Genomic DNA, 20,056 nt, shown 5'->3' with positions numbered 1-20,056 from the left:
CATGGGACAAAGAGTTAAAATTTATTTGGTGTAGCACAATTTCTGGAAAATGTCATGTGCGCACGAGTGAACAAACTAGTTTAGAGTCATATCCCGGCTAATTTAACATTGGTTTATAGCAGTAGTCATGAATTAATTAGACCTATGTGAAAACTGGACTTTAGCACTCCTAACATGGGGGTCAGTTCATTAGTCATGAATAATGGCACAGCCTCCCTATAACAATGGCCACCACAGCTCGCTGCCAGGCCACCGCTATGATTGATCACTGTTGACTTATTAGATCATGTCTTTTTTCACGTTGTCCGCCATATCTCATAATAACTAAATGCACCGAGTCATTCAACCTATAATGTGAACATATGGCTGCGTATGTAGCTGTAATGACCATCCACCTTTCCTTTCAAGATGAACCTCTTGAAGTGTCTTCCCCCCCTTGTGTGGTTCCGCTCATTTTGGGGTTAATGTCGGGTCACCGTCCCACCTCCTGTGCTCTCCCAGTCCCTCGGCTCACAGATTAGTTCTGCAGATCCGGAGGGTTCCGTTTTGGGCACATACGGCACGGTAAGCACCGTGAAAGTGCTACCAGATGGGCACATCAGCGCACCTTTCCGGTTTTTGACATTTCCAACACAGCTTTCTTGCACGTTTTACCTCATAAATATTCAGGCTCAACACATGCGCCCCCACTTAAAAATGCACGAATATGGTTAGCATTTTTTTGTCTCTGGATGAAGTGTTTGCATATGCTCGCGTCTCCGAATAGAAACGAATGATTCCTAGTAGAGGAACGACAGCGAATGTGCCAGACACTGCATAAATCAGTTTGCAGGCGAGCCCGAGAAGTGTTATCTCCGAATACATGCAATAATTAAAGTTGATGCTAAATCGTGTGCAATCGCGCGAACCTATTTACTGTGGACTCCTCTGGGGACAAACTCACTCTCTACTCTCGTCGCCACTTGCTGCAGCTTTCAGTAGGGCAGATAAGTGCGCCCCGTGTTTACCTTGGCGCACAGCCATGCGCATCAAATCTGGTGGGGTAAAAAGAGGAGGAAAGAGCTCTGATAAAGTGCAACATAATGACCCTCCCCTATTCCCCCCCTATGCAATGCCAATGGTGCACACACACCACAATGTCTGAGCCGCCAGCAGTGTCGACGCCGTGAGCGCGCATGTACGCGTGAACCTCGGCGGGGTTTGGGGAGGAATACAGCGCGTCCTGCAGGGAAACGGCTCCTGTGGGTCAGAGCTGTCAGCATCACATGTCACCGGCGAGGCGTGACTGCTGCGGTTTGCTGCTGCTCAATCAAACATTCAACGTAATTAAGATGTGCGTGTGTGTGTGAGGGAGAGAGAGAGAAATTTAGCAGAGTAAAATGAGATAGACATGAAATCTCCCGTGTTTGTAATGAAAATATTATCCCCACTCTAACTTTTGTTAGTAACAGACCTTCCACCCAACCTGTTTCCTTCCTGATAAGGAGCGACACTTCTCTGTGTTTGGACTCCTCCACACAAACTTGTGGGAAAGCATCAAGGACGTACAAAGTAAAAGATCCCCATCTAGTGGTTGAAGGACGGAACTGCAGACGGCCTGAAAAGACAAAGACGAGGAGAACGCCCCCCCATACAAGAGAGTCCATTTAAAGAAACAGCGGCTGCGCATGAGTTAGTCAGGAATGCACTTTATTTATTCCACACTTAGAAAAGGACATCAGAAGGCACTGGAGTGGTTTAGCACACAACCCTACATCACAGGTGTTACTGCAAGGACAGGCTAAGGTCAAAGGTCGGCTCACTCTCAGCTGCTTTACCCGTGATAGTGGAATTTAAATAAATCAATAAATCTACTTGCTACCATCTTAAATGCATGTTTGACATGAGAGGAACCAAGTTCACTGACATTTAGACGAGACAAGAAAGAAGCTCCTTTGAGAGGTTTTTATCTTTAGACGATGATGACAGTGATCCTGACCTGAGTCAACTCTCCTCATCCCACTGAGGGCGACTGTCTGAAGAGTGACAACCTTTGAAGTCTCTCTTAAAGAAGCCCCAGCCTGACCTACATGCTATCTAGCAGTGTGCTAAAGTGCGACTGTACAGTTCAAATGACGGCGCTATCTGCGAGAAAATCAGCGTCTCAGCATGAAATGCAGGGTGGGGGTATTAAATGCGCCAGGTCATCTTGTAGTGTCCTTGACGAGATGAGAAACAGAGAGTATGGAAAATAGTCAGGCTGCTCAGTTAATAACTGTACTCACTGAAGGAACACGTAACTGACCTCGAGTCATGTTCGGATTGCAAATAACTTTTCCCTTGCAAAAGTTACATCTCCCAAAAAAAAAAGAAAGAAAGACACATCCTTGACAACCTGGCAAGACATTCATGGCGTATGTGGAAAAAAATGCTGAGCAACGTTCGTCCTTCTTTCTGTCCCCTCAGCTTGGACCCTTTGGGTGCTCCGGCATCCCTGGGGTTAATTAAAGTTTGGCACTGGGTGATTACACCTTAAGAAAGAGTGCTTGTAGAAAACAAAGGGACGACCTCACAGATAATACACAGGAAGAATGTGTTAGTAGTAGTACAATATCACTTACAGGCAGTGTGCATCTGACTGGCATGGCAGTGGAGACGACTTGGACTGTAGATATGAAGCAGCAGCATTCCTGATCCAACTGAGATAGAGCTGGATGAGCACCAGTGGTCTCTCTTTCCTAACCTGATCACATCAAGTATGGCGTAAGGGGAGCCAATTATCCTGGCAAATTCATTTTACTTGGACAACGGCTCTTTGTCATTGCTTTTAAAAGCAAAACGGGTTCTTCAGTAATTTTCTTAATGACGACATGCAGCCCACATGTATCCATGCTGCAAATATGGCAGATACTTGACAGTAGCCAGATGTTCTCAGTGTTTCTGTGCTGTTTTCTATGGTAAGCAACCCTCCATAGCTTTCACCTCTAGAGTCTTTGTGTGTCATTCACAATCTCCCCATTTTAACACAGTTTGTCTTGTTTAACCTAAACAAAAAACGACATAATTAAAAGCTTGTGATATTTGCTATTAGTAATGCTAAGGAAGCACAAAGTGTCCATAGTCATGACGCTCCAAAGTCATGTTCAGTCATTCAAAGTGTTCCGTCTGAACAAATTTCATCACAGCAAGAAAGGAGCAACTCCCAGGAAGGTTTTCAGCCTTGGTTCAAATCTACCAATCACAGCTAGGTAAGAGTTCTCTTCCTAAAGGCAATCAACCACATTCTCACATTTGCACGTCTCTACAATTAGACTGGGCCTTGTGGGGCGACGCGCCGGCCCAGTTTCCTGACTAAACTCCCCTTCATGTGGTGTCAGGGGAGCGTAATGCTACATGGTACTGAATAAAATAACATTGAAAATAAAAATAATATTATTAGAAATAATATTATAATTGATTAAACCCTAAAGATAAAAACAGTAAAATGCTGCATTCTGTGAGACAACACGATAGTCCATTTTCAAAAATGTAAACAGTCTCATCCTTCGTAAATGCAAGTGTCCTCAACTTCACTCAGTTTCCTCCTTTTCATCTCGAAAGCAAGGTTGGGTCTGAACGTGCCTGGTCGAAGCTTCAGCGCACGGCCACGCAGCCTTCTTAACGGCAGCCACGCTCTCCAAACCTCCCGCACGCCGCGACGTCGCACGGCGTCACCGAAGCAAAATGCACCGACTCTCGATCTGGTCATCCCGGGGGCTGCAGGGCGCGGTGCGTGTACCCCGAGAGCGCGTCCCAGTTCCTCCACAGGAAGGCCAGCAGGAGGATGAGGAGGAGGGTGGACAGGGAGCGGGAGCGCGTCTTCATCAGGGGGACCACGCAGTTGGCCACGGTGGAGACAAAGACCAGGAGGACGGCCATGAGGGCCAGCAGCACGTTGATAAGTTTTCCCAGGAGGGTCCGGGCTGTGGCGTTTTCCAGACCCTCCAACTGGACGACCTGCTGCTGCTGCTGCTGGAGCTCCATCTTAGAGATCCTTGTCTGACAAGCCTCCAACGCCTCCTGCAGAGGACACCCAGAAGAGAAAAAAAAAAAAAATTCAGCAAGTCATCATCTTCATAGCTCTACAAGAACTAAACCCACAACACACGACACACTGACGTACTGAATAGTGCTGAAATATAGTTTAGTATTCTTTACTAGGACGATAGAAATGTCTGGGTGTGTACAAGCTACAGCCACATATTGTAAAAATGTTTCATTATAAGGCTCTACCGCCCCCTGCTGTCAGAGAAAGGAAATGCAGCCAGGGGTAATTTTTTTTGCTATAAACGACGGGAGAGGACAGAGTAATGTGAGACATGGACAAGGAAATGCTCATGTTTGGGACAAACAGAGGAGCTGATGGTCAGACTGGATCCTCGTACATCCTCCTGTTTACACAGTCAACATCACAGTGACACAGGGCCTTTAACTGACATAGGGCCCACCTCAGACTTTCAGTTTAACTTAACACCCTCACGTCTTGTCTGACCAGTCCGTATAAACTTACTACTGCTTTATGCAGGAAGACAGAGAGGCCCACACTTCACAGCTACTTCCACTATTTTAACGCAGGGCTGACCTAACCCAAGGACTAATGTGGAACTTGCAAATGGTCACGCTCTAAATATAAAGCGGATGATCGTCAGTCCTTCTGAAATGCCATTTAACACGAGCATTGTCACAGTAACTCAGAGTCAACGTTCAAGTGATGAAGTATTAGTGACAAAATAAAAATGTATTAGTATCGGTAAATAAAAATTTAAGTTTGAAATAATTAAATATATTGATTAAATAAAAAGAGAGATTGAAATGTTACTCGTTTGTGAAATTTTGAACAATTTCATTATTTATTAGTATGATGATTGACTGATACGTCGGGTCAAGAATCACCATTAACTTAGAGCTTAAGTAAACAGGACATGTCAACAGTGTGTGTTTTTGATGGATCTGAAAGTCGCCCTGGAGCCACATCATCCATATATTTAAGCGAGGATATATAAACTTATTATAAACTAAATTATTATGAAATTAGGATAAAGACATATCGTTATCCCCATTTTACATTTCCTATTTTGTGACATCATTTTCACTGATCTGTCCACCTTTGTGTTTTATTTTTTTCTCCTCTCAGTCTAAATTAGCTGGACTAGACTAACAGCAGAAATAGATCCAGGGGTTTTTGTAGGGCGTTGGTGTGAAGTGTCCTGCTTGGTGCGTACTCCTCATCGACCACATCTGAGAATCTAAACTTGAAACCGACAGCCATTTCTAAATGTTGCAAAACACTACTAAAACGTGTTCGTGACTGCGTCGTTTTATTTTGAACGTGGCCGATGGTGTTGGCAGACAAACCTGGATGTCTCTGGCTCTCTCGTAGGACTGGTACGCGATCTTCTCCTCCATGCTGGCCAGCTCCTGTTTGAGGTTGAGGATCTCGTTCTGGTGAAGCTCTGTCAGATCGTTCAGCTGTTCCTCCAGACGCTCACACCTGAACACACAAGTCAGGAAAAACACACACGTGAGAGTCTGCGGCATAATTAGCTTAGACAAAAGAAACACATGCAGGAATTAGCAGAAACAGACCCTGGAGACATCTGACCACGTGGCACCTGACTGAACTAAATGACTTGTTCTGACGAGATTAGGGTATGTTACTCATCTGCTGATCCCGCCGGCCAATCAGAGAGGCAGCAGTAGGAGACTGACCAATGGAGGTGCCAAGGAGGAAGAAGGGGTGCTATGCTGCTGTTTATTTTGGGAGGCCACACAATTGGACGGCCAACATAGGACAAGAATGAACGGCTCCTGTATATGTTTGTTTGTTTAACAGTTGGGTAAAATATACATTTAAAAGTATAAAATACTTATAAAACACTCACAAAGGAACACCATAATATTATTTTTATTTATTACTATTCTCTATACTAGCAGCTGTGAGGTCAAGGAAAGGAAGAGCTATTAATTCTCCACTTGTCCCCTTTGTCCTAGTACATTGGGTAAGGCATGTCGGAAAATAGGGAAGAGGGAAAATGCTATTTTCCCAGAGTTTTCAAAACCCAATTTACTCTTTTAGATGACTGCAAAAACCACGAACGAGTCAATTTTGGGAAGCAGGAATGAGTAAACATCTTCTTATTATTTGATTTATCAAAAGCGCCGTGAACCGTGCGTGTTTTTCTAGGGATGAATTCAATTCCTGAGGAGCCATTTAGCAGCATGGTTAGTTATGAACGATCGTTCCCCCGTGTGCAGGCTGAAAATAACTCCTTAGGGTTCACTGTTGGCAATTATTTTGGTCTTTCAGGACAAACACAGGCTGCTCTGGACTTGGACATTTTGGGAAGAAAAATGCTCAAGTTTCTTTTACAACACAAGCTGTTCATTTTTATCTCCACTTATCTATGTGACCGTGTTGTCAGGACGTTCTGTGTGCGTGTGTGTGTGTGCGTGCGTTTCAAGACCTGAGTCTATATGCAGAGCTGGGCTAAGGGCTGAGACAACACTGATGGTCTTAGCACTTAGACAGCTGTGGACTGTACAGGTGTGTCTGTTACTTTTGTGGACCTCCCAGTTTAAAAGTCAACGACTGTCTCTCAAAACTAAAATTTTAAACTTTTTTTTTTTTCCTTTAATGCAGCATTGAGAAAAGAAACAAGTGACAGTGGAAAGTTTGTTTGTTGAATTTCTGTAAAACAAACCCGTTTTGCAAATATGCTGTACATGTTAGTGTAGATGAACTGCAGGGCAAAGCTTTGCCTTTATCTGCTGTGTGTTAGTTTTGATAAAAAGAGGTCTTTTGAACAAATTGTCGGGCAAGCGCTGCCCATGATAATTTCGCAAGATAGCAAAGCAACATGAACGAATCCGTATGTGCTCAGAAGAATCTTTCTAAATATAGCTTCTCTTCCTCATTATACATCAACACATCTTTGGGGATTTTTTTTTTTTTTTTGGTGTGCGTTTACCAGAGACGCTTTGAGAATGTGTCACAAACGCATTCTTAAACATTCACAAATATGCGCATGATAAAAAGCATTCTCGAATGTTCTCTTTTCTCTCCGTACCTGAAGCGCTCCTCCTGCAGTGCTTGCATAACAACTGTGTAGTCTCTCTGGTAGTGGCTCTTCAATCCGTCCAGGTTCTCTTCTAGCCTTGCCTGGCCCTCCCTCAACTCCTGCACCTCCTGCAGCAGCATGTCCAGGCTGGAGCTTTGGCTCCTCTCCAGCGTATTGCCCTTAGAACTGGGGGGACCTCCGGGGGCGCCGGTGGTGCTGTTGGCGCCTGCTGATCCTGATGTGGCGCTGGAGCAGTCGTCCTCGCTGCCGTACTTGGGGCTAGACTGGAGGTGATGACCAGCGCTGCCCAGAGAACGTCCGCTTGTCACAGCTTCTTCCACGGAGGGGTCGTCCAGAGAGTCTTTCAGCGAGGGGATGTTGTCAGCGCTGCCGAATTTGTTGCGGAAAAGAGAGGCGATCTCCCGAGGTTTGGAGACGACGGCGCCGGCGGCCGAGTGGGTGGCCTGCGAGAAGCTGGACAGGCCTCCTTTGACGCTGTCCACCACGCCCTCGCTGAAGCCTGTGACTTTGGCTCCGACATCCTTCAGGCCCTGCTGCATGTCCCGCAGAACATCCTTGGGTTGCCGCGGGATACCGTTGTGCTCCACTTCCCGAAGCTTCCGGTGGTAGTGCTCCAGTTTCCTTTGCAGCTGCTGGATGGTCTGCGCCGACTTCTGGTTCTTTTTCTCAAAAACCTGGAGAGTCACAGAAAAAAATGCCATTATTCCAATTCACTGTATTTAATAAGCTTTTTCTCTGTCATCAGTGACAAACTGATCAAACAAGTTTATGAATTAATTATAATGAAAATGTAACACCCTGTTGAAGTCATTGCCACCCAGGGCGAAATTGTTTAATAAATCACATTCATTAAAAGTTTCCCAGAGGACTCCGTTTCATCCGTTTACCTGTTTGATGCGTGTGCTTTGCTGTTTGTCGGCATTGTTGGCCAGTTTGAGGTATTCTGCGACGTTGTCATCCCTGGCTGTCTGCTCGATCTTAATCTGCTCCGTGAGCTTAAGGATTTTCTGCTGCAGCTGGGAAATAGCCTGCTTGGTGCGCTGAGGGTCTGGGGTGCCATCGTCGCCCCCGGGAAACGAGCCGTCCGCCCCACACGAAACAGCCAGCGGCGTCTGACCCAGCCCGCTCACCTCCAGCCGGTCAATCTGAAGACGGGGAAAGGACAGAGAGGAGGTTCGGGAGAGGGTAAAGGTTAAGAGGAGAAAAATAAGGGAAGGCAAGGGAGAAAAAGTGTGAGTTGCATATTTTCGGTTATTTTGCTGACACGTTAAAAAGCATCTTTCCAGACGGTCGCTTGGAGAGGAGGCAAACTGACTCATACAAAAAGCAACTCAGGGTCAGTTTCTGCAAAGAGGAAGATGCAAGGTATTTTTTTTCTTAGTGATTTCCAAAGAAAGGAAAGTGGAGGGAAAAGAAATCCATGGTGTAAATCCACAGCTGCCTCCAAATCTATTTTTCTTAGGTTAAACGTGGAAAGAATATCAACTTGATCTCTGCTTTTTTTTTCCTTTTCTTGGAAAACAAATTTCCACCTACAATCATATCACAGATCAATAATATTTGTCTCATATATGGATCTGATTTTGTTCGTAGGCCACAAAACACCTTTTAATTAAAATCGAAAACACCAGCTAAATTTGGGTTTTCCGTTTTTTTTTTCTTCTCTTTAAACTGTGCTCGACATGGTGATGAACCTATAGCACCCCAATCACAAGCAGCAGATGTGATTCATTTCCTCAAACACCTCAGGGGAATAAAAAACTGAACATAGTCTGCCAGGCTTAGAGGAGGGACTGTGGGGAAAAACATTCATCTCATCACTCTAAGTGCGCAAAAATGGGGCAGTGCTGGTTATTCATCCAAATTGGCATACACCACTCATATTATGGCCACACCGTAAGAAAAAAAAAAAAAAAAAAAAAACAGCACCGGAGGCTCACCTGTATTATAAGAAGCATGACTAATTGATGACAGACAATACAGTCAGCAACACAAACTTAACCGCATCCGGTAGGAATAAAACCTCCTGATAACTAAATGTTCTGCTTTCCCACCAATCATTAAAAAGTACAGGGGAAAACAAAAATGACCAAAAACAGCGTAATTCATAATTTATAAACGCGACCAAAATGAGCGTAAAAAGCGGCGCTCGGCTCACCTTTCCATTTGTCAAACGGAGAAACTGTTCCCAGTGCATATTTCCCACTGTGAAGACGAGTCGTGTATTTTCATCTGTCCTGACACTTTTGTTAAAGTTTAACAGCAGAATCCTACTCAGTAAAACACCGGCGCCGGTTGCTTGAAGTTTCGCGGAAACACTCCCGTCGCTCCAACCCGCTCGGCTTGTTGTGAAAGTTGAAACGCACCTGAAACTCTGGGTAATGCGGGGAGCTCCGCCCTATTCCATCCTCCCTATTCCTCCCCCCTCCCTCTCACCCGTCCTTACCCCTATTCTCAGAGCTTAGGGATGACATCATCCTGTCAGCTGCACGTCCCGCAGCAGTCAGTCAACTTAACGCAGAGAATAGAAATAGATCCTAAACCGGGAACCGCGTTATTTCACTGTATATTTATGGATTCATAGCGGACATTAATCAACTTTATTGGCTAAATCTGTTGACATGTTCAAGGAAGTCCGTGCTTTCAATTCTACTCTGAATGCAGAACAATTATATGTAAATAGCACTCATTTACTCAAGTAGTGTACTCGAGCACAAACCTGAGGTCCTTGCGGTTAAACACTTAATCCCTCACTGATAGTACACTTTATATTTGTGCTCCACAACAATTCAGAGAATGTTATTTTTACTCCACTGCCCTTATTTGACAATGGATTTTTGTTTGTTTGTTTGTCTTAGAATTCACAAAAAAATATGTGATATGATGTTAAATCAGTTTCACTACGATCAAACACAAAATACAACACATGAAATGCATAAATTACTATTATAGTTACATTTTCCATTTAGTATACTGTATTCTCCACTTTGATATCGCTGTTAATACACATGCACTTTAACATTAATTGTGCTATTTTACTTGTATCTGAGTATTTCTATATTGCTAGAATATGCAAAAATGTGTACTACAAAGACAACAGAGACTTATTAGATGCTTACAATATATTGGCAATAGTGTGTTAAAAAAATACAGAAATGCTTTCAACTATTTGCGATCAGACAGTTATGAAGTGAAGTCCAACAAATGAGTTGAATGAAAGGCTGCAGGGCAGACGGCAGCCTGCGAGTCTGGTCCGCAACACGAGACTGTATCAACTCCCAGTCTCTGTGTCTGCCTGCCTCTCTGCTAGACAACACTGAGGAGCACCAGAGGGCAAGAAAAACCAGTCAGACATCCCATTACACACACACACACACACACACACACACACACACACACACACACACACTTATCCAAAGGCACATTCCTCTGTGAGTGCTGGTCAAAACTAACAGGAAGCAATTCATTTAAACCTCTTGCGTGATTTGTTTTTAAAATTTGTTGACGGCATCGACTGCAATATATCAGAATTATGCAGAAGGAAACACGTATCCATGTGTCAACTGAGCCAACAGATGTTGTGTACAGTAAGTCTAATCATCATTAAAGGCTCTTGACGGGCAGCCAAGGCGATCCAATGAATCAGAGAACTAGAATAGCCCGCTGGGCAAGTGCAGGGACAGTGGTGACGTTTCAGAAAACCACCTGGCCTGTTCTCAGACAGACACAAAACAGTATAAATAACTTTATGAGGGCAAGCATGAATGTAGTACCAGCTTCGCCCATGTCATACATGTGAAGGCCATTAAGTATTCTCTCGTCTTACAAATGACCCAATTCTTTTTTTTTTTTTTTTTTTTTCACAAATGTGCACCCAAAAGATAAAGAGGACAAAGGACAAGTCAGCAGAACACTTTGAACTGGAGTACCCTGCAACGTAGAACAGATAGAGGTTTACACTCTGAGATAAGACAACCCAGTGATCTGTAGACACTGGCACCAAATCAACACCCTGTCACTGATCAAAAAATTCACTGTCAGCAGAGGTCTCCGTTTATGTAAGCGAGGGAATTACAAACAGTTGCCATGTTGGTGGTTTCCAAGGGTTTACCCTGACTTTTACAGCCCAACACGCAGATAATAGAACAGTTACGACCTTAAGTTACCACGAAAAGCCAAAGCGCCGCTACATCCTCAGCTATCTGAGGCAGACGATGAGTCGCACATATCGGACAAATTGGAGTTGTGCGTACGAACAGTATCATCTCACAACGGTTGAGTTTTTCAGTGACTAATCATGCGTGTAATTAAAGATTGTGAGCTGAAGCATTAGGCTAATTTCCCAGAGTTAACATAACCAAATATGTTGATGCGCTGAGCCACTGAAGCGACAGGCTCTGCTTCACTGGAGTCTTGTTAGCTTAATGAGGGAAGCCGATTTAGGGGCTGAGGGTCTGCATGGACGAGCTCCTGTCCACACACACACACACACTCTTAGAAGAGACATCGTGGTCTACTAGCTGGTTTATGTAACAGCCTCTGATCCAAGTAAAGCTGGTTAGAGCCATGAAAGGGCACCCCTGACTTACCCTGGATCGACCGGAGGCCTGGGAAAAGCCAAGCTAAACCTAATGCTGTGACCCACGAAACACATCTCCCACATACGGGCATTTCCAAAGCATTACCGGCCTTGTTAGTTATGCATCACACTTAATTGGATACATTTCACAAAAGCATCTTGCACTTCCCCATTTGAATCTCCCTCAGCCACACGGGGCAAACATATGCCCCAAATTCACGTCTGTTCAATGTAGGTCACAGAGCAGAAAATGAACTCCTGCTGTCATAAGACCCCTTTCTGCTTTTTTTTCTTTTTTTTTTTTTAGGATGAAACATGTTTGAGTTCCTTTTTCTTTCTAGCCCACTCTTTACATTTAACATGCCCTGCTTGCTTCTGCTCAAAGACATTTTTTTTTTTCTTTTCAGATGACCCGGGTGAGTTCAAGTTTAGTTAACATCAAGATTTTCTGTAAGACAAAGAGTGGAAACACGAAACTATCTAAGCTTCTTGTCACACAGTGATGATATCTACTCTCTGACCAGGTCATGCAACAGGAATTTGAACCGTACTTCCCCTGATGGTGGCTTCTTCTTTAAAGATGTGTGTGTGTGTTTTTACACCACGTGTCAAAATGAAACAGAATTATCATATTTTATGTGATGTCTAAGCTTCTATAAGCTCTCAAATACACTATCTAAGGTAAACATGAGGGCATTAAGCTGTGCCGTGATTGTTTTGGATATAAACATTTTGTTCTGACACACAAAGTCCATCTTAGTCCCAGTCTGCGTCGTCTGCTGTCAAGGTCAAGTTTTTGCTGTTCATATGTGTGAGTGCAAGAAAACAGTGTTGGTTGTCAGGCCTCGCGTTTCTCCCGAGTAGCTGTGGGCTTCCTGTGATGGCAGCTTGGGTTACATGCAACGCGGCGGTTTCACATGCCAGATGCACAAGCGATACGAGGATACTGTAACTTCAGGTTTCTTTCTAAGAATCTGTTGCTGCTGCTCCGCTCCTCTCCTATTACAGCATTTACTGAGGTATGGAAAAGATGCAGAGCCACTACTTCAACCCACATCACTTAGTAAGTTGGGTTAGCTGCCTTTCCAACTTCCCTTATCTACAGACTCTGATATCCTTGATGAAAGGTATTTTGGACATGAGGAACAGTTCCATGGATGTATTGTTGGAGCCGTCCACCTCCATACAGTCCTTTTGCAATACACACAGCTGTGTCGTCTCCATTTGTACCACCTGTATCTGCCTGACTTCGTTACTCACCCGGCATCAAAGCCAATCATCTCTGACTGACTGAACTTCACACTCCTGATTATTTGATCTGATCTTTAACCCTGCTGTCTAGGTATCAGAAAGTGAACACAGTTGTTATAGCAACACCATGACAGCACTGAGAGATCCCAGGGCATTTTAAATTCATCATTTCGTGCTTGACAGTGTGTAGTTGTGGAGCGTGCACGGTTGGTGGTGGTGGTGGTGGTGGGGTGGGGGGGGGGGTGGGGGGGGGGGGTGGAGGTGCAGTTGTAGCTGCAGGTATTTTAACTTTAATCATTATTTAAATGTGACAAATCTGTTACATACCTGCTCCCCAAAAACGTTTATTTTTCTCATGGTTTCAGTTCCCACCCAAATTAAGCTAAGTTGTGTTAAAATTGACTCAACAGGGGTGTTTTTTTAATGAAAATCCGCTTTTTGTTTCCGTTAAGGGGCTCCAATGTGGAAACAATAAACCCCATTCACTAGATACGGAAGATTACATAACTCCATGTGATGCTGGAGAAGTGCCTGTTTACTCAATACATGCACTCATGAATTAGCACACCACCCAGAGCTGCGTTAATCGTGCACAGCAGATAGGTGGACAAGCATAGCCAATGGCTGCCAGCGCATTCCCCAAGCAAGTGAAGAGGGTGCGAGGAAAGCCCTTTGTTTCCACATGCAAAACACGGAAACATACATCAGCAGTGGACTGGAAGTCTGTTAAAAGGAGTTTACCATCACACAAGGCTTCCAAGAGAAAATCCCTTTCACAAGCTTCTGAAACACCTTTAAAGTTTCAACACAGAACATATTAAGTTACAAAACGACCACGCAAACAGCTGAGAAGTCTCAAAGGAACTATGTACATAATCTAGTATGTGTTCTAGTCTTCAATATATCATGTTTAAAACATGAATGAAACAAATCAAATCAGTCACTTCAGTAAATAAAGAAAAATGAACACAGAGACTACACACACACAGACTCACGGTGACAGGGGAAGGAAGTGGAGAGGTGTCAGCAGATACCAAGTTGAGGATGACCTCCATGGCAAGGAGACGCATGCGTTCAGATGCAACTGGAATTTTATTTGGCCTCTCTGTTTGTGTGTCTCTCAGGAAACAACCAGAGTGAGGGGAAAGGAGAGGAGCGCGACCCTGGCACAGAACTCATCATTCAGGACGCTTCGCCCAAACAAAGTCCACTCGACTCAAAGTCCACCCGTCAAAGGCTCCACTTGACAACGAGGAAGCGGGGGCGTTTTGGAATTACAGCTGGCTTGATTGAATATCCAGAATCCATAGAGTGCTCAGTCCTTTCCAGCAGTGAACCATGACCGCTGATAGCTGCAGAGTCTGCAGAGCAGCCGTGGCGCTGGTTCACGGAGCGGCCGCTCCTCAAAGCTCATGACCACGCTTCAGCGCGAACGCACGCTCCGCAGAGTCGGAGGACGTATGCAGAGGACACGCATGTGTGTTTTGCCAAGCATGACTCCCACTGACAGCATACATTAGCGGGGGAAGAAATATCCACTGGAGCAAAGAGCCCATCGAGTTTTGGGGAGACAGATGAGAGGCGGTTAATCGTATGAAGACTCGCCAGGTTGGATGCAGGCGGGAGCAAAAGAAGGTTTGCTGTGAAGTTAAGCGTTCAAAGAGTCCATCGGCAAAAAAAAAAAAAAAAAAAAACTCAGAGGGGTGAAGAGAGAGAGAGAGAGAGAGCCAGAGACCCAGAGGGAGGATGTGAGGGGAGCAAGGGAGCAGATAGGGAAAAAAGAGCCCACCAGGAGCTGTCACTGAGAGGGAGACGAAGCCAGAGAGGGAGCAAAGGAGAGAGGGGTTGTGAGAAAGCCTCGTGAAGGGAGGGGGGTGCTTTTCTTCTGTTGGAGTTTCTAGGCCAGCTCAGCACCAAAACAGTGGTTAGCTCATGCAGAAAGAAAGGGAGAAAAATCCTCCACTCCCTCCTTTCAATTATCACACAGTTTGAGTGTCGCGGCCAATCAGCTTCCTCAGTGATCATGCTGTAATGAATCACCTTCCGCTGCCTGTGCGCACCAACAAACTGGGTTGGATAAAATGTTTCTGCTGACCAATAAGACAAAACTTTAACAGTGCTCTCAATAGTATGTTTTTTTTTACATGTATTGTATAACAGAAACACAAAGGACTGGGTTGAGGTGATGCAAAACAGTAAGTAAACACCCAGATTACAAAGATTAGACAGTCATATGATGACTACAAAGCTGCTAGTCTCAACTGCATATACATAGACGCGTGACTATAACCTATGAGTCTGTTCGTGGCGCACATATCCACTGACAAAGCAGCACTTATGGATAATATCATAAATGGTATGGTCGTCATACCTTTTATCATTGATGTACGAACCAATTAGGGAGGAAACGTAAAGCAGGTTAGGGGTGGAGGGGGTAAAGGCTACTGAGGATTTCTGTGCAGAAGCCGACAAGAGAGTGGGGGAGAATAGAGCATGAATACAGGCTTTAACGAGAGAGCGGGAGGAGCTAGGGGAGAGGGTAAGATTTAGGGAAAAGGCTGCTTAGGGAAAAAGTGGCTCAGATGGAAGTGTGACGCGGAGGTTTGACCTGTGTTCTGAAAGAAAGGGCAACGTGTGCCGAGTCTCAGCCATTACACCGTCAAAGACAGTCAGATATTCTAGAGCTGCACATCAGCGAAGCCACTGAATTTCCAACACTTTTCACTGACACATACAATGTATCCCAACTTTAATTCTGACAAACAGATACTTTGATTGCTCTGTTACAAGCTATTTGTATGCAAAGGTCTTCTAAATTGCTACTGGATGGTTTAAAACTGCAATTTACTAGAGCATGTTATTTAGTGATTGCAAAACATGAACTATATAAATCATAGGGGGCCATGTGGGCTTTACATAAATACCAGCAACAACAGGTTTTCATCACTTTGAAATGTAAACTATCAGCCAGCTAATGTTAGCATTAGCTCAGTGACACTAGCTAACCTAACAAGTTGACCCTTTAAGTACTAATAAAGTAAAGTGTATTTTAATGTAGCGATGGCTGAACATAACAACAACAGCTGACACAGACGGCTCTGACCTGCATGCACCATAAATAAATGTACAGCAGATCTTCTAACAGGTGCCGATCCTTAGTCATTTAGGGGAATCAGATACAGGATCTTCAGAGTCACGGATTCCTTCCCGACATGAATGAATTAGATACATGTCCCGCCCGTGCTCTCAGTGTCATTTCAGCCTGAGGTCAAAGAGCCCTGTGTGTTATGCGGTCACCAGAAACTCCAGTTTGTCCAGGAATTCTACAGCTCGCAGGGTGAGTCAGCTTCTTCACACATTCTCTGGAAGCATTAATAACATTTCCCACATAACAGGGTGGCTCCGCAATGATAAAATCACAGACGGGGGGTACACTCCTGTCCTGACAAGTGACTGACGCACAGAAAGAAATAGGGACGGCCTCGGGACAGTTTTACCTCATTAGTGCCACATTAGCTGGTCAAAATTAGGGGCTAGAAGGAACAGCTGCGGTGTCATCTACATGGGAAGACGTTTATGTTTCCTGACATCCAGGAGCATGACTCGTCTTTAAAAATGTGTTTAAAATAGTTTGAAAAATGTATAGAGTAAGACATTTCAATGAGAGTAACAGAAAATAATTTAAACAATAGAAAGACCGATTTTAAAAGCAGATAATTTCTGCTTAACTGAATAAATGAGGTTGCACCCTGAGAAAACATTCAAATCTGAGGGGCATCAAAAATGTATCTGGAGGAGTTTGCACCATCAAACTTGGTGTGAAATGCTGTTTAAAGGATGACCTACACCTGCGAGGAGCAACTATGTGAAGAGGACTTTACATTCTATACCCAAAACAAATGACATTGGTGATAGTACATACAATAAATCATGAGAAAGGTCAAGTGTCATTTATTTTTAAAAAGAGGCTACTCTGTTCATCTTGGATCAAACTGTTGGTTGGGACTACGATCAAAACGAAGGAGAAAAAGGCAGCTTCAAAAATCAATCAGAATTACATAATACAACTCAGTTCAAAGAGCAATAAAATATGGATCAAATATTATCAGTGCACAAGGAGAGAGATCAAGTTCAAATGTTCAAAGGTTCAAAAGGTTAGGGTTAGAGGTAAAGAATAGGACAGCTAATTATGGCAACTACTTTTGCTAAATAACTTGACATTTAGGGCAGCTTCTGGAGATTATTTCTGGATGGATCTTTTTCAATCTACAAATTATCCAAGCAGCAGAAGTAGATGTTTTAGCAGGATAGTGATCCAAAGGTTACTAGGCAGGAGACTCTTCCCAGAGTCCTGGCCTAAATCCCACGAAGGACCCAAAGGATCTCCTCCTAGAAAAATCAGTTCAAAGGGCGCGATAAGAAACTAAACTGAATCTAAATTAAATTATCACCTCATTCGTATCAGACCGTAATCAATCATTGACAATATGATACGCGTCAATAAATATTATCAAGATGCATTTAGTTTTATTCTACGTGATAGAATGAAGAAATCTGCAGACAGACACATCTCAAAGTTGTAGAGATGTTACACACCATCGGCCTTCAACCGGGATGTCATCAACTCATAGGGGGTCCACCAAGGTACTGCAGGGGGGCGTCGCTAAATCTTTGCTTGATTAGACATTTTTCATTTTTTCCCCCCACAAATTTTCTTTAAATACAAATTACCATTAATCTAACATATTTTAGTAAAAGGATAGCTTAATATTTGATGCAAAACAATAATAATAATGTATATTTATAAATAGCACTAGGCTGACATTAATATAGAACACATGTAGTAGGTAGGTAGGGGATTCCTACTTAATCTCTCCATCAGTTTGGGGTCCTTGGCCTGAAAAACGTTGAAGCCCACTGTCATACACTGTAAGGGAATAGTACACCGATCAACGGTTAAAAAAAAAAAGAAAAAGCTGCTTCTGCTGCCTCTCATTTTAAGACAGATGTGTCTTTAATACAATACAACGAATACAATGACACAATGTGAGGAACACACCACATTACAATACATCTCTTTCTCTCTCACACAATTGCATTTTATAAATGTTTCAAGGGGACGCGACCTGCTGAACTGGTGATGTATGTGGCCAATCCAGAGCCTGCACACGGTATGGCTACTTCACTTGGGTCAAATATGACTAAAAAAATAAATAAAAAAATTAACTTTTTTTTTTTTTTTTAGTACTGTACATTTTGAATGGACAATACTCTGGCTGACGGGCACAAACCAGATGCGTAGAGACTGACATAGGAAAATGTTTCCTCAGCCAGTGGACAGTGGCATAATAATACATAACGCTCATTGTCATTCAGGGGAAAGAGCCCAGTGCTGAACTCAAGCCAAGGCCTATGCTACACAGCCAAAATGTTCAGGATGAATCCAAAGGAGACAAGGAAAGGACTGGTTCTGATGTAACTAAGGGTTGAACTGTGTGATAAACAGAGAGCCATATAGTGAGTAAGAGCAACATAAAAGCTAAAACGAATTAGCAGTAAGGAATTTTTCAAAGAATCTAAGTTTAGATTTAACTTAAACATCATTTCTAATACCACTACCTTGTCTGTGTGCTTATGAACTGAGATGGGTTACACTGTTGCAGGGTTTGTGGGTGTGAGAGGTTATGTAAAGGCAGAAGAGCGAGAGCTTTGTTTGCTGGGCCTGATGGTAATTCATGCCTAAAAGAGGAGACAACCATGACTCGGGGCTCTGGCCTTTTAGAACAATACCTTACCCATAAAGAGAGGCCCCATTTCCAACTCTGGCTGTCCAGACGTCCCTAGACCGCGCTTCACTATAATCAATTATTAAAAGTTACATAAACTTCTGGGCACTTTATACACAGAAGCCATTATGAATTGTGAGGTCAGAGTGCGTGAAACATTTTAGTGGCCAACTCCGGTCGTGGCATCCTCAAGAGCCAGACACTGAGGAAAAACAAACAAGTGACGATGAGCGCAAACTAAACAATTAAGTGTTTTATCTGTAAAACGTGGCTTCAGACCAAATCGCAAAAACATTGTCTCGCTTGTGGCATCTAGGAGGTAGAAAGACACGGAGACGTAGAGGTTTGCCAGAATTAGATATCAGACTTTTGTTTGTCTGTTACACAAAACACTTTCCTGGTAATTTTCCACATACCTCACTGCCTGTCTCTTTAATTGAAACATATTTTTCTAATGTATTAATAAAGGAAACAGGTCAGTGATCATACACGCGGGTACATTATGAGGTTTTGCTGAGGTACAGTTCAATGTTTGAACCAGTAACAGGGAATGTGCTGTGAATGTTGACAGTGTTTGGAGAAGACACTGGAAAACTACTGGCAGTTAAATTGGAGCTGTTATACTGTCTGATACCAGCTCATTACAGATATATCCATATCTGCATCCTGTATATTACAGATAAGCAACAATAAACTGTAGCAGATAAATGCAGAGTGGTGGATTTTGGTGGTATTTCTACCTATTGTCGTTGTATCAGGCTCAAACTTTCTCCATCTTGCCATTTTTTTTTTCTTTTCCATTAAATATGCGACTGTGCATGTAATGGTGTGAGATATGCAAGAGACTGAGTTGATGGGTGATTGAAAGTGCGTATGTAAAGTGGAGCGGTTTGTGTATGTAAAGGGAAACAGAACGGGTAGGTGGGGAGACGCATTGTTTGTCTGCTGGTATTTGTTGGGCCAGTGTCTATTTACTCTCGGCCCGTCCTGGTTATGCAACATAAAAACAGAAAGGGCACTGGCCCAAACTGCAGAGTTATTCTGGCTGGATGCGGCACAATACTCGGAGCACCATGGGGCAGCATGTAAGTCCAAACACACTGCCAGTCTATTCATAAGCAGGAAAATGAAGAATGTAGAACAAACAGTTCCAGATTCTTGGCCCTGGACGATTATTTGGTCTGGCTTCTTCTCACTTTTCTCACACTGCACAATGTGACCTTTTGTTGATCCCATGCCAACCTTAAAAACAGACTTATTAGATGGTCTGGGTATTGTTTCACTCCACTGTGTGAATTAGGGCACTAAGCAGCAGATTTTATAACAGGAGGACAGATAATGAG

The 20,056-nt window shown here is 43.6% G+C and overlaps 1 protein-coding gene across 5 annotated transcripts in view; it reads right to left on the bottom strand.

Moving 5' to 3' along the window:
• Positions 1-1,672: 1,672 nt before the first annotated feature.
• The window catches only part of tmcc1a (transmembrane and coiled-coil domain family 1a), a 38,830-nt gene continuing 20,446 nt past the window's right edge, over positions 1,673-20,056 (bottom strand). For 3 of the 5 annotated variants that reach the window (XM_047589322.1, XM_047589327.1, XM_047589351.1), the window contains 4 exons: positions 7,985-8,242; positions 7,086-7,771; positions 5,374-5,509; positions 1,673-4,038 (listed from right to left, as the gene is read on the bottom strand). In XM_047589322.1, the coding sequence (XP_047445278.1) occupies positions 3,724-4,038; positions 5,374-5,509; positions 7,086-7,771; positions 7,985-8,242 (1,395 nt within the window). In that variant the 3' untranslated portion in view covers positions 1,673-3,723. Of the gene's footprint in view, positions 4,039-5,373; positions 5,510-7,085; positions 7,772-7,984; positions 8,243-9,255; positions 9,449-13,922; positions 14,583-20,056 lie in introns of those variants that run through there. The other 2 variants (XM_047589335.1, XM_047589342.1) reach the window with 2 other exon arrangements.

Source organism: Mugil cephalus, chromosome 1, assembly GCF_022458985.1.
Source record: "Mugil cephalus isolate CIBA_MC_2020 chromosome 1, CIBA_Mcephalus_1.1, whole genome shotgun sequence".
NCBI lineage: Eukaryota > Metazoa > Chordata > Actinopteri > Mugiliformes > Mugilidae > Mugil > Mugil cephalus.
This window is presented reverse-complemented; position numbering and strand designations above follow the sequence as displayed.